This window comes from Hyperoodon ampullatus (genome assembly GCF_949752795.1).
Source record: "Hyperoodon ampullatus genome assembly, chromosome: 7".
Classification (NCBI taxonomy): domain Eukaryota; kingdom Metazoa; phylum Chordata; class Mammalia; order Artiodactyla; family Ziphiidae; genus Hyperoodon; species Hyperoodon ampullatus.
The window spans coordinates 71,869,704-71,887,335 of NC_136920.1; the positions used below are offsets into that span (position 1 = coordinate 71,869,704).

The window sequence follows — 17,632 nt, forward strand, 5'->3', positions numbered from 1 at the left end:
ACCATTTGCATCACCTCACCACCCACTCTGGCACAAAGACCCCTTGGTGACCTGAGCCTCAGCTCACCTTTATAGTAAAACAAGCAATAATCAGCAAGCACAAACCACCTCCTCTTCCACAGCCTCATCCCAGAACTGTCCTGCAAAGCAAAGGAAACTAATCAGGGCAATATCTGAGCATACTGTTCCCCCTCCCCAGTCATGTACAACCTGATACTGGAACCGAGACTTGCCCATATTCACTTTTTCTTTCAATAAATTAATAAGGGGCTTCCCTGGTGGCGCAGTGGTTGGGAGTCCGCCTGCCGATGCAGGGGACGCGGGTTCGTGCCCCGGTCCGGGAGGATCCCGTATGCCGTGGAGCGGCTGGGCCCGTGAGCCATGGCCACTGAGCCTGCGCGTCCGGAGCCTGTGCTCCGCAACGGGAGAGGTCACAACAGTGAGAAGTCCGCCTACCGCAAAAAAAATAAATAAATAATAAATTAATTAATTAATTAATAAGTTTTGGGGTTCTTTTTGCGGTACGCGGGCCTCTCACTGCTGTGGCCCCTCCCACTGCGGAGCACAGGCTCCGGACACGCAGGCTCAGCGGCCATGGCTTACGGGCCCAGCCTCTCCACGGCATGTGGGATCTTCCCGGACCGGGGCACGAACCCGCGTCCCCTGCATCGGCAGGCGGACTCTCAACCACTGTGCCACCAGGAAAGCCCGAAATAAATTAATAAGTTTTTACTGCATAGGCATTCTTTGAATAGGACATCAAAATTTAGATCCAATGATGGCTTATCCCCAGGAAGTTTTGTTTCCTATAAACAGACTAGTATATCATAAGCATCCTCCTTTTAGAAAGGAAGATATGAATTCAAAAATACAGTTCTTGGGCTTCCCTGGCAGTCCAGTGGTTAAGATTCCATGCTTCCACTAAAAGGGGCACGGGTTTGATCCCTGGTTGGGGAACTCCCACATGTCACGCAGTGTGGCCCACAAAACCCCAAAATACAGTTCATCCATTAAGAAAGAAATCAGTTTTTAACAAAAGGGAAGTTATTTATTTATTCCTTCCTTCCTTCATTCACTGATTCAGGTGCTACACTGTAAAATACTTTCACTTATACTGATTAGAAAATTGGTTTACATAGTATGAAACAAAGAGTTTAAGTTAGCTAATTAATCAATGAGGCAAAGTTCTCATTTGACTAAGTTCAGTTATCTACCACAAAGGACTGATTTTGCTGTGGTTTTCCTTCCTTTCAACAGAAAAAGACCTGGATTTTCTTGTGAAATTTTTTTAAAAATATGGCTAGGGTAGGAAAATAGTAGTTTTAGGGTCCCTTTTCTCCCAAACCTAGGAAAATTCCAGAGCCATTTTTAGCTGTTAAAATTGTCTTCCTTCTGCAAAAGTTTTTGACAGGCTTAAGTTTTAAAAAATTTTATTCATTCTCCATTTACTAAAGTGTTAAAAACTTGCTAAGCTCCTGCATTTCTTGGTTTTATCTTCTGCGTTAACCAGGTGATCTGGCATATGATACTTGCTTTGTTTGAAAAGCTCTTCTCCATCCTTCCACATCTGCTTCAAATGTCACTTCCTCTGGAAAGCCTTTCAGGACTCCCCCAAGCATAGCTACATTCTCTCTGCTGTGTGCCCACAGCACTGTACACAGACCTTGGTTACAGCTACAGCACAGCCAAGGAGCCGAGGGGCCTGGGCCAGGGGGTGTCTGTTGGGGAGAATGATTATTTACAATACCTTCCCTCTACCTCCACATTTCAAAGGAGCATCCTTTTGTTTAACGGAGACGGGGATGCAAGTGGGAAAAGTCAGAGGGTTAGATTACTCAGGTAAGAAAAGAGAATGAGAACAGAGCTGTGAGGGGAGAGGGAATCATTAAGAGAGGGTGGTGCCAGAGGAGTACCGGCCAGAAGAGGCTGGAGAGCTGTGGGAGATTTCAAGGGGACATTTAGGAATTTATTCTGTGTGGTGTGAAAGGTAATGTCTTCCTCTGTTTTCCCACAAAGCCTTTAGTAAAAATGTACATCATTGCTCTCAGAATTTGTGCTTTTTTTGGATAATATGCTATGTGAGAGACTGTGCTGGGTGATGACATGACACGTGAGAGGTGTTTCTATGTTTCCCCCTGCAGACTATGACATGAGTTTCTCAAGGGCGGGAACCACATGTTACTCATCTCTTTGTCGTTGCTGTGAGAGCACTCAGAACACGGCAGGCACTTGGTAGGTGGGTGGGTAGATGAATGGATGGATGGCAAGAAGAGAAGGAAGGAGACAAAAGGGACGTGTTCTCTGACCCTGGGAGCTCACAGCCTATCCAAGGCCAGAGGACCAGAGGCAGAACAACTGCCTCTGGTGAAGCTGTGGTGAAGTGTGGTGAAGCTAGAGATGAAGGATGGCCTGTGAGAGAAGGAGCTGGTGATGGTGCTGAAGTTTCTAACCTGGGTGCCTGGGAGAGTGGTGGTACCCCCACCAAGATCCAGAAAAAAACAGTTTAGGGGAAAAAGACAGGTAAGGGGTGAGGAGACAATGAGCTGAGTTTGGCTGATTTGGAACCTGAGGTGCTAGGATGCTATGTATGTGTGTTAGACTGGGGGAAAGGAAAAGATGGGATTTTTCAGGCAAATGATAACAAAGGCTCTTTCACATCAGGAAGGCAAGTGCTGGCAGAGAATTGGCAGTAAGGCTGGATTCATACTGACCCACCCACACTTGGGCCCGAGTCCCAGGACAGCCAAGAGCACTGGGAACCAAAGCAGTTAAGTGGGTTTGGGGAAGGAAACTGCAGCCACTGAGCAGACTGCCGACTCACAAAAACGAACAGCAAGTCGCTTAGCACTGGGGGCAGAATCTACTGGCCTCAGACAAACTCAGGAACAGAAAGCTTATTATGAGCCTGTTCCCAGTTCCCGGGGGTCAGGGTAAGGAAGGAATTCAGCAAGAACTACCTCCCTGCTACCCCTCCCTCCTCAGTCTCCTCACCTGCTTGTGCAACCAGCCCCTCACCACCACTGGAACATTGGGGTTCCTCCGAATGGCTTGGTCCCTCTTCCCAAAGCTGTGGACTTTACTGCTGGACTTTATGATCTAGGAAAGAGCAGACTTGAACTCTAGCAGCAGGGGGGATTTGGGGAGGCCCAAAAAGCATTTGCATGATAGGAGGGCTGTAGGCTCCCTGTGCCTTCATCTATGCAGCAGTGCCCTCTGATCAAAAGAACAGCAAGAAGACAGAGAATGGGCGTGCACACGGCCCAGCATCCTAATTAAAAGGCGGGTGCAAGAGCTAGCAAGCTTCCTGTTTGGGTCACAGAGGAAAAAAAACGTAAAGGGATTTTTCAATCAACTTTCACCAGCAGCTGCTGGCCCTAATATGTCCTATGGCTTTCTGGAGCAATGCTACACTCTGGTCACAGCATTTGCCAATTTCCAGATATTTACCCCTCCTATCTGGTTCACTCCTCAGCACCCTCCCCTTCTCTACAATGCTGGTTCTCTTCCCTGCTCCTCAGTCAGTGCTTCCATATCGTGGGCACAGAAACCTCTGGGCCCTTCTGTTGTGAATCTCACCATGCGGTCTTTGACACACATGTGAACAGAGGTGTGGCCCTCCAAAGACACGACAGGAAAATGAAGAATGCGGCCAAGGCCGTAGATGTCAGTCCTGGTTCTGTCAGCAATCACCTGTTTTCTTGGACATGTGACATACCCCAATTGGCCTCAATTTTCTGATCTGTCATCTGGGGAGAATACTTATTACATGTCTCCCTCACAAAACTATGGTGAAGATCAAACGGGTTTCTGGCTACAAAGGGGCCTGGCAAAATACAGAAGAGGGGAAGTGGCCAGGAGTTCACCTTGGGGCCAGGCTTGGCCTCCACGGTAGAAGTGGTCCCGGCCGTGGACGTTTCACTGACCATGCTGGACGGTCTTTGGTTTCTCTCTTGCTTTGACATAGGTGGATTTGGCCTGTGGGGAGACAGAAGGGAATCCAGTGATTAAGTGGCCAGGCTGCAATGGGAAGTGGAATCTGAGATTTATTTCAGGTTAGAACTGGTTGATGGACCTTAAACAGCCCAGGACAGATCTTCTAGACACCACCTAACTCCAGACTACCGTTAGAGGGCCACAACACCCAGCCTACCCACGTGCTTCAGGGAATCAAGAGCATGACAGATGGGCAATCTCCACAGCCTGACACCCTACGAAGGGGCCAGGTCACTGCTGCCTGCTGTCCCAAGGTCCCCACCTTTATTTTCTTACTCGGGTGTTTGTGGCAACTGCCCCATCAGATGGGCACACACGGTTTACCCCACTCTTTACAGCAAAAACAATCCACACTCCTTACACACACACACACACCTCCATTTCCCCTGGCTCCCAAAAGAAGCTGTTTCTAATTAGTAACAAGAAACCACGTGCGCACACATCCACACCCCCCCAGATACACAGAATCGCTTACATAAATGCCAGTGGGGCTTGCCTCCCAAAATAGATTACTCAACAAAGAGTCTTATTCTAGGAACACTCCATTAGCCCCAAAATAGAGCCCCTGAAGATATTAACCCCTTGTGCCATGCCTGGAGAGCACGAAGAAATGAAGTATGCCTGCATCCCCAGTGAAGTTCCCCTTGATGTGTCCCCATCAGCATCCAGCAACATCATGCGTCCCACCAAGAAGGTCCACCTGCCCTGGGAGGGCCAGCGCCCTGGGAACATCGTGGTATAGCACTTAAGAGCCATCACAGAGAACCCTTCTTACCTGCCTCCACGGAGCCCCAGCATTTGCCAGAGTCTTTCAGAGCAGCAGCGGCAGCAGATGACTACACAATCCAATCCCTATCTTTAAACAGCTCAATGCTTGATTCCCAGACCCTCCTAACTCTAGGATCTGTAAGCCTTCCTCAAAGTGTAAGTCCCAGCATGCTGTGGCTGGGTTGTCTGCTGCTCTGATGGGCAACAGGATCCAGGTAGCTGCAGTAAACTGAGGCTTTTGGCTTGAGGAGTGGAGAATATCCGATTTGGAGGCCTGGGCCAGGGCCCTGAGGAGATGGAGATGGAGGATCCAGGCAAGACACAGCTGAGGAAGACACACTCTGGATGTCTGTTCGCCAGGCTCACTTTTACACAGGTGCTACGAGGGAAAATCCTAGTTTCCACCCTGGAGACATGCTGCTTCCTTCAAAACCACTGCTGCTCAAAGGATAAGTGATCCTTCCCACACCCCAAGACAGAGACCTGACACCCTGTACCACTAGGGAAGTCCTTCGCGGAAGTAGCTGTGACTCCCGTGCTCTCTGAGTTGTGCCAGGAGCAGGACCACTGCAGCGGGCACCAGCTTTCCAAGCGGCTGGGCCCTGCCGGATGCTTGGCAGCTGGAGGTGCAAGTCCCACCAGGCAGAAAGATCGCTGGCTCCTTGTCAGCTCAGGCACTCACTCCAGATTCCCCGCCCCCAGCCTCCATCCCAGCCAGACTTTTGTTACTGCTCCCCACTCAGAGAATGTCACCACACTTAGAGTCCGCTCACTGTTGGCAGAAGCTGTGTGCAGCAGAGATAATCGCCAACTGGGGGTGGGAAGGAGCTCTGAGAGGCTGCCTTGTCCAGCATCTGCCTCGTCCAGCCCCTGCCTCCAGACAGAACTATGCCCGAAACGTCTTCCTGGAACCTGGTCTTGCCTGACTTCAGACTTACAGAGGTTGAGACAAGGAAGAAGAGTTCTCAGGTTATCTCAGTCATGGCAGCTGTATCTCTAAGCCAAAATTCAGGACACAAAGTCCAACAGTAAGAGAGGTTTGTTTCTGATTTTATCAAGTTTAATTGGCTCCCATTTAAGACACTGATATGACGGTTATTACAGAATACTTGAGAAATATAAGAAAAAACCTAAAACAAAAGAAAAAATCACCATAGTCCTGTTACCCACAGAAAAGTCATTTTTAATACCTGGTATATTTACTTTCATTCTTTTTTATATGCCTGTGTTTTTTTTTGGGGGGGTGCTTTTTTGTTTTTATATAATTGTGATCATACTGTGTTTAGGATTTGGCATCTTGATTTTTAAACTTATTGTAATATAAACATCTTCTCCTTTCTTCTTCTTCTTTTTTTAAAATTATTTATTTATTTATTTGGCTGCACCAGGTCTTAGTTGCGGCATGTGGGATCTTTAGTTGCAGCATGTGGGATCTTTAGTTGCAGCATGCGGGCCCTTAGGTGCGGCATGGGGGATCTAGTACCCTGACCAGGGATTGAACCCGGGCCCCCTGCATTGGGAGCATGGAGTCTTACCCACTGGACCACCAGGGAAGCCCCTCTCCTTTCTTTTAAACTCATCCATGTCATTTTAAATGACTGCATCACATTCCATCAACTAGATATGCCATCACTATTCTGTGGGACAAAGAAGAGACTATCTGGATTTGTGATTGCTCAGGAAATCCAGGACAGATGCCCACCACTTTTGCCATTTCTGCACCTTACAATCTTGAGCTCTAACTGTAGTCATTTTCCTGTATTCTAACCCCATGTCCCCTCCCTACACTAGCTTCTGGGATGCTGGCTGGCCGGGAAGCTCCTCCAGCCACAAGTGCAGGAAGAAAGATGACTTCCTTGCAGCCTTGGGTAGGTGAGGAAAGAAGGTACGACTACCACCTGGAGAGCCAAGTATGAACAGATTTCAGCTGGAAAAGGACTGTTTGTGGCCCCAACACTGAACATTAGTGAGGGACGGGACGGGTGTGGCGGGGTGAGGACAGGGAGAAACACATGAAGACAACTTCATTCTCCATGACTATAGAGACCTCTGCTCAGTAACATCCAGAGAAAGCTGCCTTATTAGCAGACAGGACTAAAGTCCAAACTAAATCTGCCCCACAGAGGGGACCATGTCATCTCTACAAACAGGGAGCATGTCTTCACCAGGACTTCCCACTCAAGCAAAAGACTCAACCATTACCTAGCAGTCCCCAACCTGACTCTTTGAAAGAACAAGGCACACACAGCTACCCACTTGGCCAAGTAACAAGATCTGCATTCAGAGGATGTTCCTCTGAATCTCTTCAGCATGGGCAATGGTCTCTTAGGTCCCTCCAAGGGTGACTATCACTTCTGGAAATCACTAGAAGTTACCTGGAATTTCAACTGGTTTAAAACAAAAAAAAACCCAAAAACGATGGTGGTCACGCTTGGGACACCATTTGGTATTCAAAAATGAGGATATGAAAAATGTCTCAAAAACAATTTACTCACTTGGCTGAAAAGCTGGCTCTGATGGAAACTTCTAGAGGTCATTTACCACATTATTTTGAGCAGTGGGGACATCAATGGAGCATGTGTGTAGCCTCCTGAAGAGACAACTCTGAAAGGAGCAACAATCACTTGGATGTGGGCATTCTGGCACATTTGCTTCAGCCAGTTACGTCTTACAGGTGTGTTCCCCACTTACAAGTCTGACAGGGCAGACACTGATTTGTCCTCAACTCCCCAGACTCCTGACAGGTCTTACTCAAGAACAGTGCCCTCCCCGAGAGGAGAGAAGAAGAAGAGCCTGTGCCCCTGAGCTGAGCAGCTGTGAAGGTGGTTCAGTTCCCAGCAGCATGCCCTCAGGCACATGAGTCACACAGATGCTGGCAGAAGGGACAAAAAACTGCACACACTAGGGGAAGGCAGACTCTTAGTGTCATTCAATAAAATCTATTACCTTAAAAGCCTGTTTGCCAGGTTTCTGTGCTATCATGAATCCCAAAGTACAGTGGGATGATTTGAACAAAGACTTCTCTTTCCTTGACTTGGGCTACATGAATGCTGATTATTTTGCTGGAGGGATGTGGGCTGAAGTTCAAAACAGTGAGCTAAAGTTTTAACTCAATTGCCTCCCCTCTGAAAAGAACAAAAGAAGTCAGAACCACACAAAAATCAGTCTGGAGAAGCCCAGGAGGAAAGTGACCTTCATTCTACTCTGAACTTCCTCAAGGATGTGTCAGGTGAACCTGGGCAGGAAGTCATTTTCTCTGTCCCTCAATTTACCCGTCTACAAAAGGAGCTGCTTCTGCTTCCTACATTTCCAGGAGCAAATGCATATAACACTGTCAGACGTAGTAAGAGAGAGAAGTTATAAATTCAGAAGCCACTCCTTTCTGCTGGGTCTGAATTTAGGTGAGTTTGGTTAATGGGCTCCTCAGCTGCCTCTCAGTCAACATCAGGAACTGGAGCAGACTGAAGCGGCGGCACAGCAAGACCCTATTGCTGTTGCAACAGGTAGGTCACCAGGCCAAGTATCACCAACCCTTAGGGACGGGTACACAAGGTCAAGCAAGCCCAGGGACCAGGCTATATTTGTCCAGTACCTGCTGTGTCAGGCACTTTGCCTGCATTATCTCACTTACCCTTGCAAAGCCAGTTTTACCTTCTCCATTTTGTCAAAGAGGAAACTGAGGCTCAGAGAGATTAATGACTTGCCCAAGAGAGAAGCTGGACTCCAAAACCTAGGCTTCGCCACAGAGATACCATCCCACGGCAAGTCCCAAGGTCTGGCAGAAACAGGCTTTTGCTCTTCTCAACCCCAAGAGCAACCCCCAAACCAAGAAGATCCTGGGGTGGTGGAAAGACCATGAGCCCAGAATAACGGGATCTCAACAAAGCTCTGCAGCTTACTGACTCTCCAAGAGTCACGTCACTATTCTGGGCCTCAATTTCCATTTTTGCAAAATGAGGTGAAAAGAACTCTCGTCTCACAAGGTTATGGTTATGTAGACTGAAATGACACTTTGAAAACCACGAAGCACGGCACTCAACGAAAAGCACTGTTTGTCCCTGTTACCAGTGGAGACTCCAGCATTTAAATCTCAGGTATACTTTATTTTTATTTCTAAGGCACTTCTCTCCAGAAAGCTGAAGGTACCAGACCATTAACTTCTGAACAGCAATCATTTCCTATAAACAGCCTTATAAACACCTTCGCTGGGGCTTCTTTAATGTGTAATGACCCTGTGGCTGGGGGGTTGGCCTCCCTTTCTTTCTCCAGGAGAAAGATAATGTCAAGAGTCTTCAAGGCTATGATGGGAGGTTAGGAAGCTATGAGAAATCAGGAATCTCTTACGAAGAAGATATCATTAGATGACATCTGTGTCCCATTAATTCCTAGAAAAATAGGCACCCCGGGCTTCCCTGGTGGCACAGTGGTTGAGAATCTGCCTGCAAATGCAGGGGACACGGGTTCGAGCCCTGGTCTGGGAAGATCCCACATGCCGCGGAGCAACTAGGCCCGTGAGCCACAACTACTGAGCCTGCGCGTCTGGAGCCTGTGCTCCGCAACAAGAGAGGCCGCGATAGTGAAGAGGCCCGCGCACCGCGATGAAGAGTGGCCCCCGCTTGCCACAACTAGAGAAAGCCCTCGCACAGAAACGAAGACCCAGCACAGCCAAAAAAAAAAAAAAAAAAAAAAAAAAAAGCCAAGCATTTGAAGCCCTTTTTGAAAAAAAAGAAAAATAGGCACCCAAATTCATGCTGTATCCTCAAGGACTCTACATGGAGAACTCAGTTGAGATTACTGGGTGTGTGAGAACAGGCACACTCACAAACAACCAGCACAACCAGCATTTTTTAAGGCGCTCACACCCACTACCCTAAGGGCTTTGGGGAGAGCAATACACAATGAAAAGCAGGAATAAAACAAAGTTCTTGTCCCAAACAGGCAGACACCTCCACACCCCCTCTTCCCAGAGAAAGAGACACACAGACGGACCACCAACGCTCCCTGTACACACTCCCAACACCCTGGGGGAGGCTGTCTGACAGGGGTTTTCATTCAGCGACTGTGGCCTCATTACTCAGCTAAGGCCTTCTGCATTCCTTCCCCTTCACCCCCAGCTCCTCTCTTGAAGCTCCTCTCACAAGCTCCCATTCCTCCCCCGACTCCACACCACCTCGGGGGCTGGAAACCAGCCCAAACGGCAGCCCTCACCCAGCACAACAACAACCCAGCGAGCTTCGAGGGCTCCTCTCTCCCACCTTCAAACCCAAGCACTGTCCTGAACTTGGCCTGAGTCCCGCTCTGCCGTATGAGCCTGGTCCAGTCTCTTCTGCTGTCCAGGCTCCATGTCTCTGTCTATGCCGAGGGAGAACCAGACTTTGACCTCTATTGTCCTCTTCACCTCTGTTCTGCTGTTTCAGAGATGCTACAATTCTAACCCCGGCCTTTGGTAAGCCCTTTTCTAGCATATCCGCTCCTCCTGGATTACCAGGCAGCCACTTTACACATTAGAAAATAGCCTTTTCTAATGGAGATCTGGGTACTTCCAAGACCAGGAGGAGGTAAAAGAAGAGGACAAGGAGGGCAGTCACAGGAAGACAAAATCACTGTGCAAGCAGCAGCTTCCTTTCCACACACAGCAAAGCCACCACTGCAGCATCTTCCTCAGCACAGACAGCCGGAGACGTGCTTGCTGTGTGGCAATGACTACATCCCCAGCACCAATGCCCTTCGAAACATCAACATCAAAAGCCAAGCCAACACCCAGGTGTCTGAATGAACTAAGGACACCATCATCACCTCTTCCCTTACCTGTGACTGTCACCAACACCGTCTCTTAGACCAGGAAGGAAAACTGAACAGTCAAGTTTCTGCATCTGCTTGCCAGGTGTTCCCATTTTTCCTCATTTTTCTGCTGCCATGGCAACCAAAAGCAACAGGCAAAGCTAGCCCAAGACTGCCAGTCTGGAAAGACAAGGTGCTGGCTGTATCAGCCGCAGACAGCAACACATCAGCCTCACAGCCCAGGGCTCAGCTGGTGAGCTACAGGACAGACTCCTTCTCCGAGCTCAGAGTTGTAGTGCACCCCCTCTGCCAACCTGGGCTCTTAATCTCTCACTTCGAGCTTTCACCAACTTGAAACTGCAGGAAGAACGGGAGACAGCCATCTCTAGCAGCAGGAGATACCCCACCCCCAGGCATAATCAGCATATGCCTTGGAGAGTCTTGCCCTGCAACCTGCAGCGTGAACCCCCAAAGAGGTCAAAGGTCAGGAAGGTAAGTCTAACCTTCAGCAAGATAGTATCTTTTAAAGTCTTATCCTCCAAACACCACTCATGAAATTCTAGGCAATTCCAACTGTGGTTTTTCTCTAAGCAGTCCAATGAGAAAATGAAGGGCTGCTCAGACCTCAATGGAAGGAACAAGCTAAACTTCCTAGGTTGCCCAGAAAGACAGGCCAGGCAAGGGTCCTCTCCCCTAGTTAGGAAACTCCAAGGTGATCCTGGGGGCCTAACAGCTGGCTTCTGAGCAGAGCAGGCTTCTGAACTTCCAGAGCGCATACTCTCTCAACTAGGCCCCACCTCGTCATCAAATGTTTAACAGAGCCTGGGGATCAGTGTACACAGCCTGCTGTCAGTCAGCTGCCAGCCTCCCGGCTCCGGAATGCTTCTCTCCTCTTCCCCAAGAGCTGCAGAGGCGTCTGTCAGCGGCTTCCTGGGCATCCCAGCACTGAGGAGTAAATGCTCCTGCGCACAGCACCAACCACAAAAACCAAAGCCTGGGAGTTCTCTGTGCCAAGGCTTCCGCCTTTATGAGGGCCCCTGGGTGTGGCCCTTTAAGCTACAAGCTCCCAATTCAAGAAAATCACTGAGAATCAGGAAAGAGACCTTCAGAAGAAGAGACCAAATGATCCAATCACTGTAACTAAAGCCCTGTAAAAAGGCTTGAGGATGTTTTCTGAAGAAGAGACTACCAGGGAAGCTGGCGCCTTTCAAGCAAGCGTTAAGTTATTAGATCACATTTCATTACTGCAAATACAATTACAATTAAAACTTCTAAGGAGCAGTAGCCTACTTAGTCAACACATTAACGCCTAAGTACAGCCAAGAAAGGGGTATGTCTCCTGAAGACCACTGAAATGAGAGGCAGTAGGTGTAGTAGTTAGAGGCATAGCATCTGCGGCCAGACTACCTGGTTTCAAATCCTAACTCTGCCACTTATTAGCTGTGTGACTTCTGGCAAGACTCTTAACCTCTCTGTGCCTCAGTAGCCATGATAATAACATTATCTTCCTCAAAGGACTGTTGTGGAAATTAATATATGGAAAGCACTTAGAGAAGTATCTGATAATAAATCATAAGGACTCTAAGTATTAGCTATACAAATAATAATAATATCAATATTATTATTAGTGGAAAAAGCCAACTCTTATTCTAAGAAGTAGACTACTTCATTTAATGTTAAAGATGAAATTCTAGATCTTGAAACAAGGGATGATAGAAAATCTCCTTCCTAGAAAATTAGAGACTGAGCTGAAATTTGCCTGTCTTTTACTTTTACTCATTGATCTGATGCCTGCCTTTGGCAGCCACGTGATAAACATACCCCACTTCCACCTGCCAGCCCTTCTTGAAGACTTACAGCACATCCTCCTTCATCTTCTCTCCTACAGACTAAACATGATCGGCCATAGGACAGGGTTTCCAGACCCCTTTTCATAAGGGGATTCCCCTCCTCAGGGATATTTCAATTGCTCAACATCCCTCTTGAAATTTAGTACCCAGATCAGAGCGTCTGGAGCTTGGCATGTCCTTGGGGCTCCATAAACTCAGAACGAATTAATGAAGTAGCCCACAAACACCATGGTATACCAGAACTATTCTCCCCCTTTCTCTACACATTATATTTTTATTCATGCAGTCTGGGCTTATATCAGCTCTTCCAAGAGGGATTTCCACATGCCTGTTGGCTTGGGTATGCAGGGGTCTCCCCTGGGGGTCAAGGCTGCAGGACCTGTTGACTGCTACCCACCTGCCTTGGGGGTTCTGACAAAGAACTCAGTAGCATAACAGAAAAGGTGAAATGAAAAAACAAACGCTAGTCATGCAACAAAAGATGCTGGTTGGGCTTCCCTGGTGGCGCAGTGGTTGAGAATCCGCCTGCCGATGCAGGGGACACGGGTTCGTGCCCCGGTCCGGGAAGAGCCATGGCCGCTGAGCCATGGCCGCTGAGCCTGCGTGTCCGGAGCCTGTGCTCCGCAACGGGAGAGGCCACAGCAGTGAGAGGCCCACGTACCGCCAAAAAAAAAAAAAAAAAAGGATGCTCGTCAGCGACAGTCTCAAAAGGTCCTGCTTCCCTTAATAAATCTGCACTGTGGGTTATTAAGCATAGTCATTAGTGCTGACCAACAAATATTTCTGATTCCCTTCCCAGATGCCTGGTAGAAAAGCACTTCCCTGACCCCTTGGAGTTAGGAGTGGTCATGTGACTCGCTTTAGCCAATGAGATGTGAGTGAAAGAGCCAGTGCACAATTCACCAAGTTTCCCTTTTCTGGCCTTTGGCAATCATGGAAGCACAGAGATGCAGGTCCTTCAGTAAAGGTGACAGAGCTGAACCCCTCAGGGGACCTATGATGGACACATGGGGCAAAAGTGAGAACCTTAATTGTTCTAAGTCACTGAGATTTTATTTTTCGTTGTTATTACCAGAGCAGACCCTAGACTATCCTGACTGAACCTGTATTACTGAAACAGAAACTGGAACATTCAGAGTTTATGTCCTCTAGATCCACCAGATCATAGCTTTCACATTATTTCTCTTCTCCATGCTTCTAATCAGTAAGATGGGAAACAATCTTTTGGTGGGCATGCACCTGGTACACCAAACAGCTGAGGTGAGCCCCACCTGCCAGCTGTGCGGGAGATGGGTTATCTGTTCACATCAGTAATGCTCTAAAGGAAGTCACCATGGAGAATGTTTTTTTTTCTTCTCACAGGATAAGGAATCCCAAGATTATCTGACTAAAATCCATCTGAGATTGCCACTGCAGCCCAAAGAATGATGGGTTATCTGGAGGAGACTTAAGGATAAATAGAAGAATCTGGGAGTAATTCAGAAGGGATGGGAACAGCAGGTTGTTTAAGTCAGTGGTTCTCAAACTCTTACCAGAATCAGAATCACCTGAAGGCTTGTTAAAACACAGTTTATGGGGGTCCTACCTCCAGACTCTCTGATTCAGTAGATCTGGGGTGGGGCTTGAGAATTGCATCCCTAACAAGTTCCCAGGGGATGCTGGTTCAGAGACCACACTTTGAGAATCACCGCTCTAGAAGTGGTGAAACCGAGGCAGAGGCTCTGGCGAGAGGAGTCAATGTGACCGTAACAGACCTTTGGAGAAGGAAAAGAAAAAAGCCGGTTTTCCTTTTTCTACCCAACACATTAATCTGAGAGCTGATATAAAGACACAAACGGTCACCTCAGCCATTTTTTTTCTCACCACATAATACACTACACAACAAAATTAAGCTCCTCTAAGGGAACAAAGTGGAAATCATATTCCTTAGCACAGTTTTAAAAAATGGTTCCTGGGAAGGCAAATAATGCCTCACTCACCCTCCAGAGCTCCCCCAGGATTTACCTGGAGGAAAAGCCAAGTCTATTTCAGGAGGAAGCAATTTGGATAATTGGCTGCAACCTCCCTCTCCAACCTTATCTCTCCTTCACAAACCTCCATTACATGTCAGTCTTCTTCTGGAAGGCTGCCTATCTCCACTTTATTGAGTTGTTTTTCTGGGGTTTTATCTTGCTCCTTCATCTGGTACATAGTCCTCTGCCTTTTCATTTTGTCTATCTTTCTTTGAATGTGGTTCTCGTTCCACAGGCTGCAGGATTGTAGTTCTTCCTGCTTCCGCTGTCTGCCCTCTGGTGGATGTATAGGGTAATGCCTTATTTCTGCTAGTGTTGGAGGGTCTCCTGCAGAGGCGGGAGGCAGCTGTGGCTCACTGTGGGGACAAGGACACTGGCAGCAGAAGTTCTGGGAAGTGGCATGTCAGTCTTCTTGCCAAGGCTGGTCACACTTCCCTCAGCTGTGAATGACCCTCACACTCGTGCACACTTATCTTCTCTTATCTAAATCTTCCCCCTTCCTCCAAGTTTAGGGCCAGACACTTCAAGAAAGTCTTCCCTCTCTTTCGTCCCCATCACAGCCAATCAATCACCAAGTCCTGTCAATTTTACCTCCCAAGTATCTCCAGAATCCACTTGGTGCTCTTCGTTTTTCATTCTAACTCAACTAGTATAGATTCCCCATGCTCTCCCCTCTCCGTCTTTGCACAAGTTGTTCACCTTAACTGGACAGGTCTCAATTTAAACAACATCCTTTCCCAGCATGGAGAGGCCTTCCACAATCCCTGAGCCAGGTTAGAACTCTCTCTTATAAACTCCCATTGAACCCTATATTCCCTCTATCCTGAACATTTATCACATTTGTGATATCTTGTTTAATTATCTTCCCTACTCAACCGTAAGCTCTTCACAGACAGGACCACATTTGTCTTGTTTGCTGCTATAACTGCAGAGTCTGGCATAGCCCCTGACACATGTAGGCACTGACTAAGTATTCAATGAATAAGTGCAGCAATCACCACATCAGTTCATAGGAATCCCTTTCTCTCAATGCCTAAAGCACATTCTGTCTGCTTCAAGGAATGTCTGGCCATATAGTTGTACCCATCATCTGAAAGGAGCAAGCACCCCTTATGACATTCAGGAAACGGGATCTAGAGGGAAAAAGTGACCCTTGAAAAGAAGGAATATCTTTTCCTTGGAAACTGGATGGAATTGAGATTAGCTGCAGAGATATTTTGGTAGGATAAAGAGGCTACCTTCTCAGAAGTGGTCAAGGGATAAAGTCTTCTGTTAACAATGAGAAAAAGAATGTATGTGACAGAGGTGTTTAGTGATGGAAAGTGTGCATTTCTCCAGAAGCTCTTATTAAAGTTGGTAACTTCTCAAGCTAAATGTTCTGATGGATTCTACATCCAGACCTTTAATAATGACAGGCGCCTGTGTCTCCTGGATGCCTAAGGAGGGGGGCTGAACTCAGTAACCTCCCAAGAGCTTCTAACCTTCAGGATTCTATAAACAAACTCATTCCAACCTGGAATTCGGAGAATCCACATTCTGGCTTTGTCTTTACACAGCAGGTCTTTTTCAATGTAGGAGACAAGACCATCTTTACCTTACATCCCCTCTTTCTCTAATAGTATTAATGCTTTCAAAGTCAAACACCCCCAACCCCCCACAAGCCCCACAGTCTGGCTGTCATGTCCTGTGGGCCACGAGCACCAAAATAACTGAGAAAACAGCTTCTGACTAGGGCAAGGGTTAAACCTGAACAAAAAGAGATCAGGCTGGGATGACATCCTGGCTTTTCTACTTCTAGCCAGGCAACTTTGGGCAAGTAACGTGACTTCTTTGGGTCTTAGTATCTTCGTCTCTAAGATGGTGATGATGGTCTACCTCTCAGGATTATTGTATTAAATGAGATATGCATATAAAATCCCCAGCACAGAGTAAACATGCAAGGAATGTCAGTATGATCACAATTACAGATTTCTAGATTTAAAAGTTCTGTTGGATAATGATTCTAAGTTGAAAACACTATTTAGATGAAATAATATGTTCGGAATTTGCTTCAAAATAATCCAGGGGTGAGGGGGAGGGTACAGATAAAATAAAATCAGCCATGTTTGGAAACTGTTGAAGATGGGTAATGAATATATCGGATTTATTACTGTATCTCTCTACTTTTGTATATGTTTGAAATTTTCCATGTTAGTTTAAAAGTTTAAGTACTGAGAGAGGGAAATGCTGTAAAAATATAAATACTGATAATTTAAGATTATATTTGAACATATCTAGGTGATTGAACAGAAGAAAAGTGATTTGAAGGGGGAAAAAAAAACCCTTGGGAATTCCCTGGCGGTCCAGTGATTAGGATTCCGCATTTTCACTGCCGAGGGATTGGGTTCAATCCCTGGTCAGGGAACTAAGATCCCACAAGCTGTGTATCGCGGCCAAAAAATATATATACACATATATACACAAACACACACACACACACACACACATTATACATATATATGTATGTGTGTGTATATTTTTTTTTTTTAAAAAAGAAAAACGCTTAAAGCCAATGTCTCTTTTAGTTTCTCAGACAGAATTGTTTTCTTCGAACAGAACTGTCTCAAATGATCAGAAGGGAACACAGACACTTGCACACATTTCTCTGCCTTCATTTTTGGCAGAACACCTCCCCAAAATGTATGCGTGGGCTGTACATGCATTTTTAAGCAGACAAGCCCTGGGTGGTACAACCTACCTCTGAGCACCCCAGAGGCCCTGGTAAAATGGGACTGAGGGGCAAGACGGTGCCCGTGTTAGGGAAAGCAAGCAGAAAGGACTCAAAATGTTCAGGGACAATGGGTGCCACCAGCCCTCCTCTCTTCTAAGCCCTGGCTTTGGGCTCCTATATGAGGCCTCCTCAGGAGGTTGGTTCAGCTGGACCTGAGGCTGTATTTAAGGTACTCTCACAACAGGTGAGTGGGTCCTCTCAGAGCACAGCTAGTGTGTTAGGTGATGCTTGAGGGGAAAGGGATCATTCGGGGAAAGGGAGCTATGAAGAGGCTCTGACAATAACCATCACAGCACATCCCCATATCATCTCCCCGCTTCCACATCTACCCGCTGAAAGAAGTCTAGAGATTGACAAACAAAATTCTCGAGTTTCACCTTGAATCAAACAATCCATGCCAAGCCCCTATGTCTGAGAGAGAAAATAGTCCAACAAGCTTTGTTTTAAGCAAATACCTT

At 47.1% G+C, this 17,632-nt stretch overlaps 1 protein-coding gene across 2 annotated transcripts in view; it reads right to left on the bottom strand.

Annotated features, from left to right (window-relative positions):
* PLEKHA7 (pleckstrin homology domain containing A7) overlaps positions 1 to 17,632 on the bottom strand; it is a gene marked incomplete at both ends in the record, with an annotated part of 134,366 nt that overhangs the window by 65,359 nt on the left and 51,375 nt on the right. For both annotated transcript variants that reach the window (XM_079707701.1, XM_079707702.1), the window contains 3 exons: positions 68 to 140; positions 2,992 to 3,096; positions 3,864 to 3,975. In XM_079707701.1, coding sequence (XP_079563827.1) covers positions 68 to 140; positions 2,992 to 3,096; positions 3,864 to 3,975 — 290 coding nt within the window. Of the gene's footprint in view, positions 1 to 67; positions 141 to 2,991; positions 3,097 to 3,863; positions 3,976 to 17,632 lie in introns of those variants that run through there.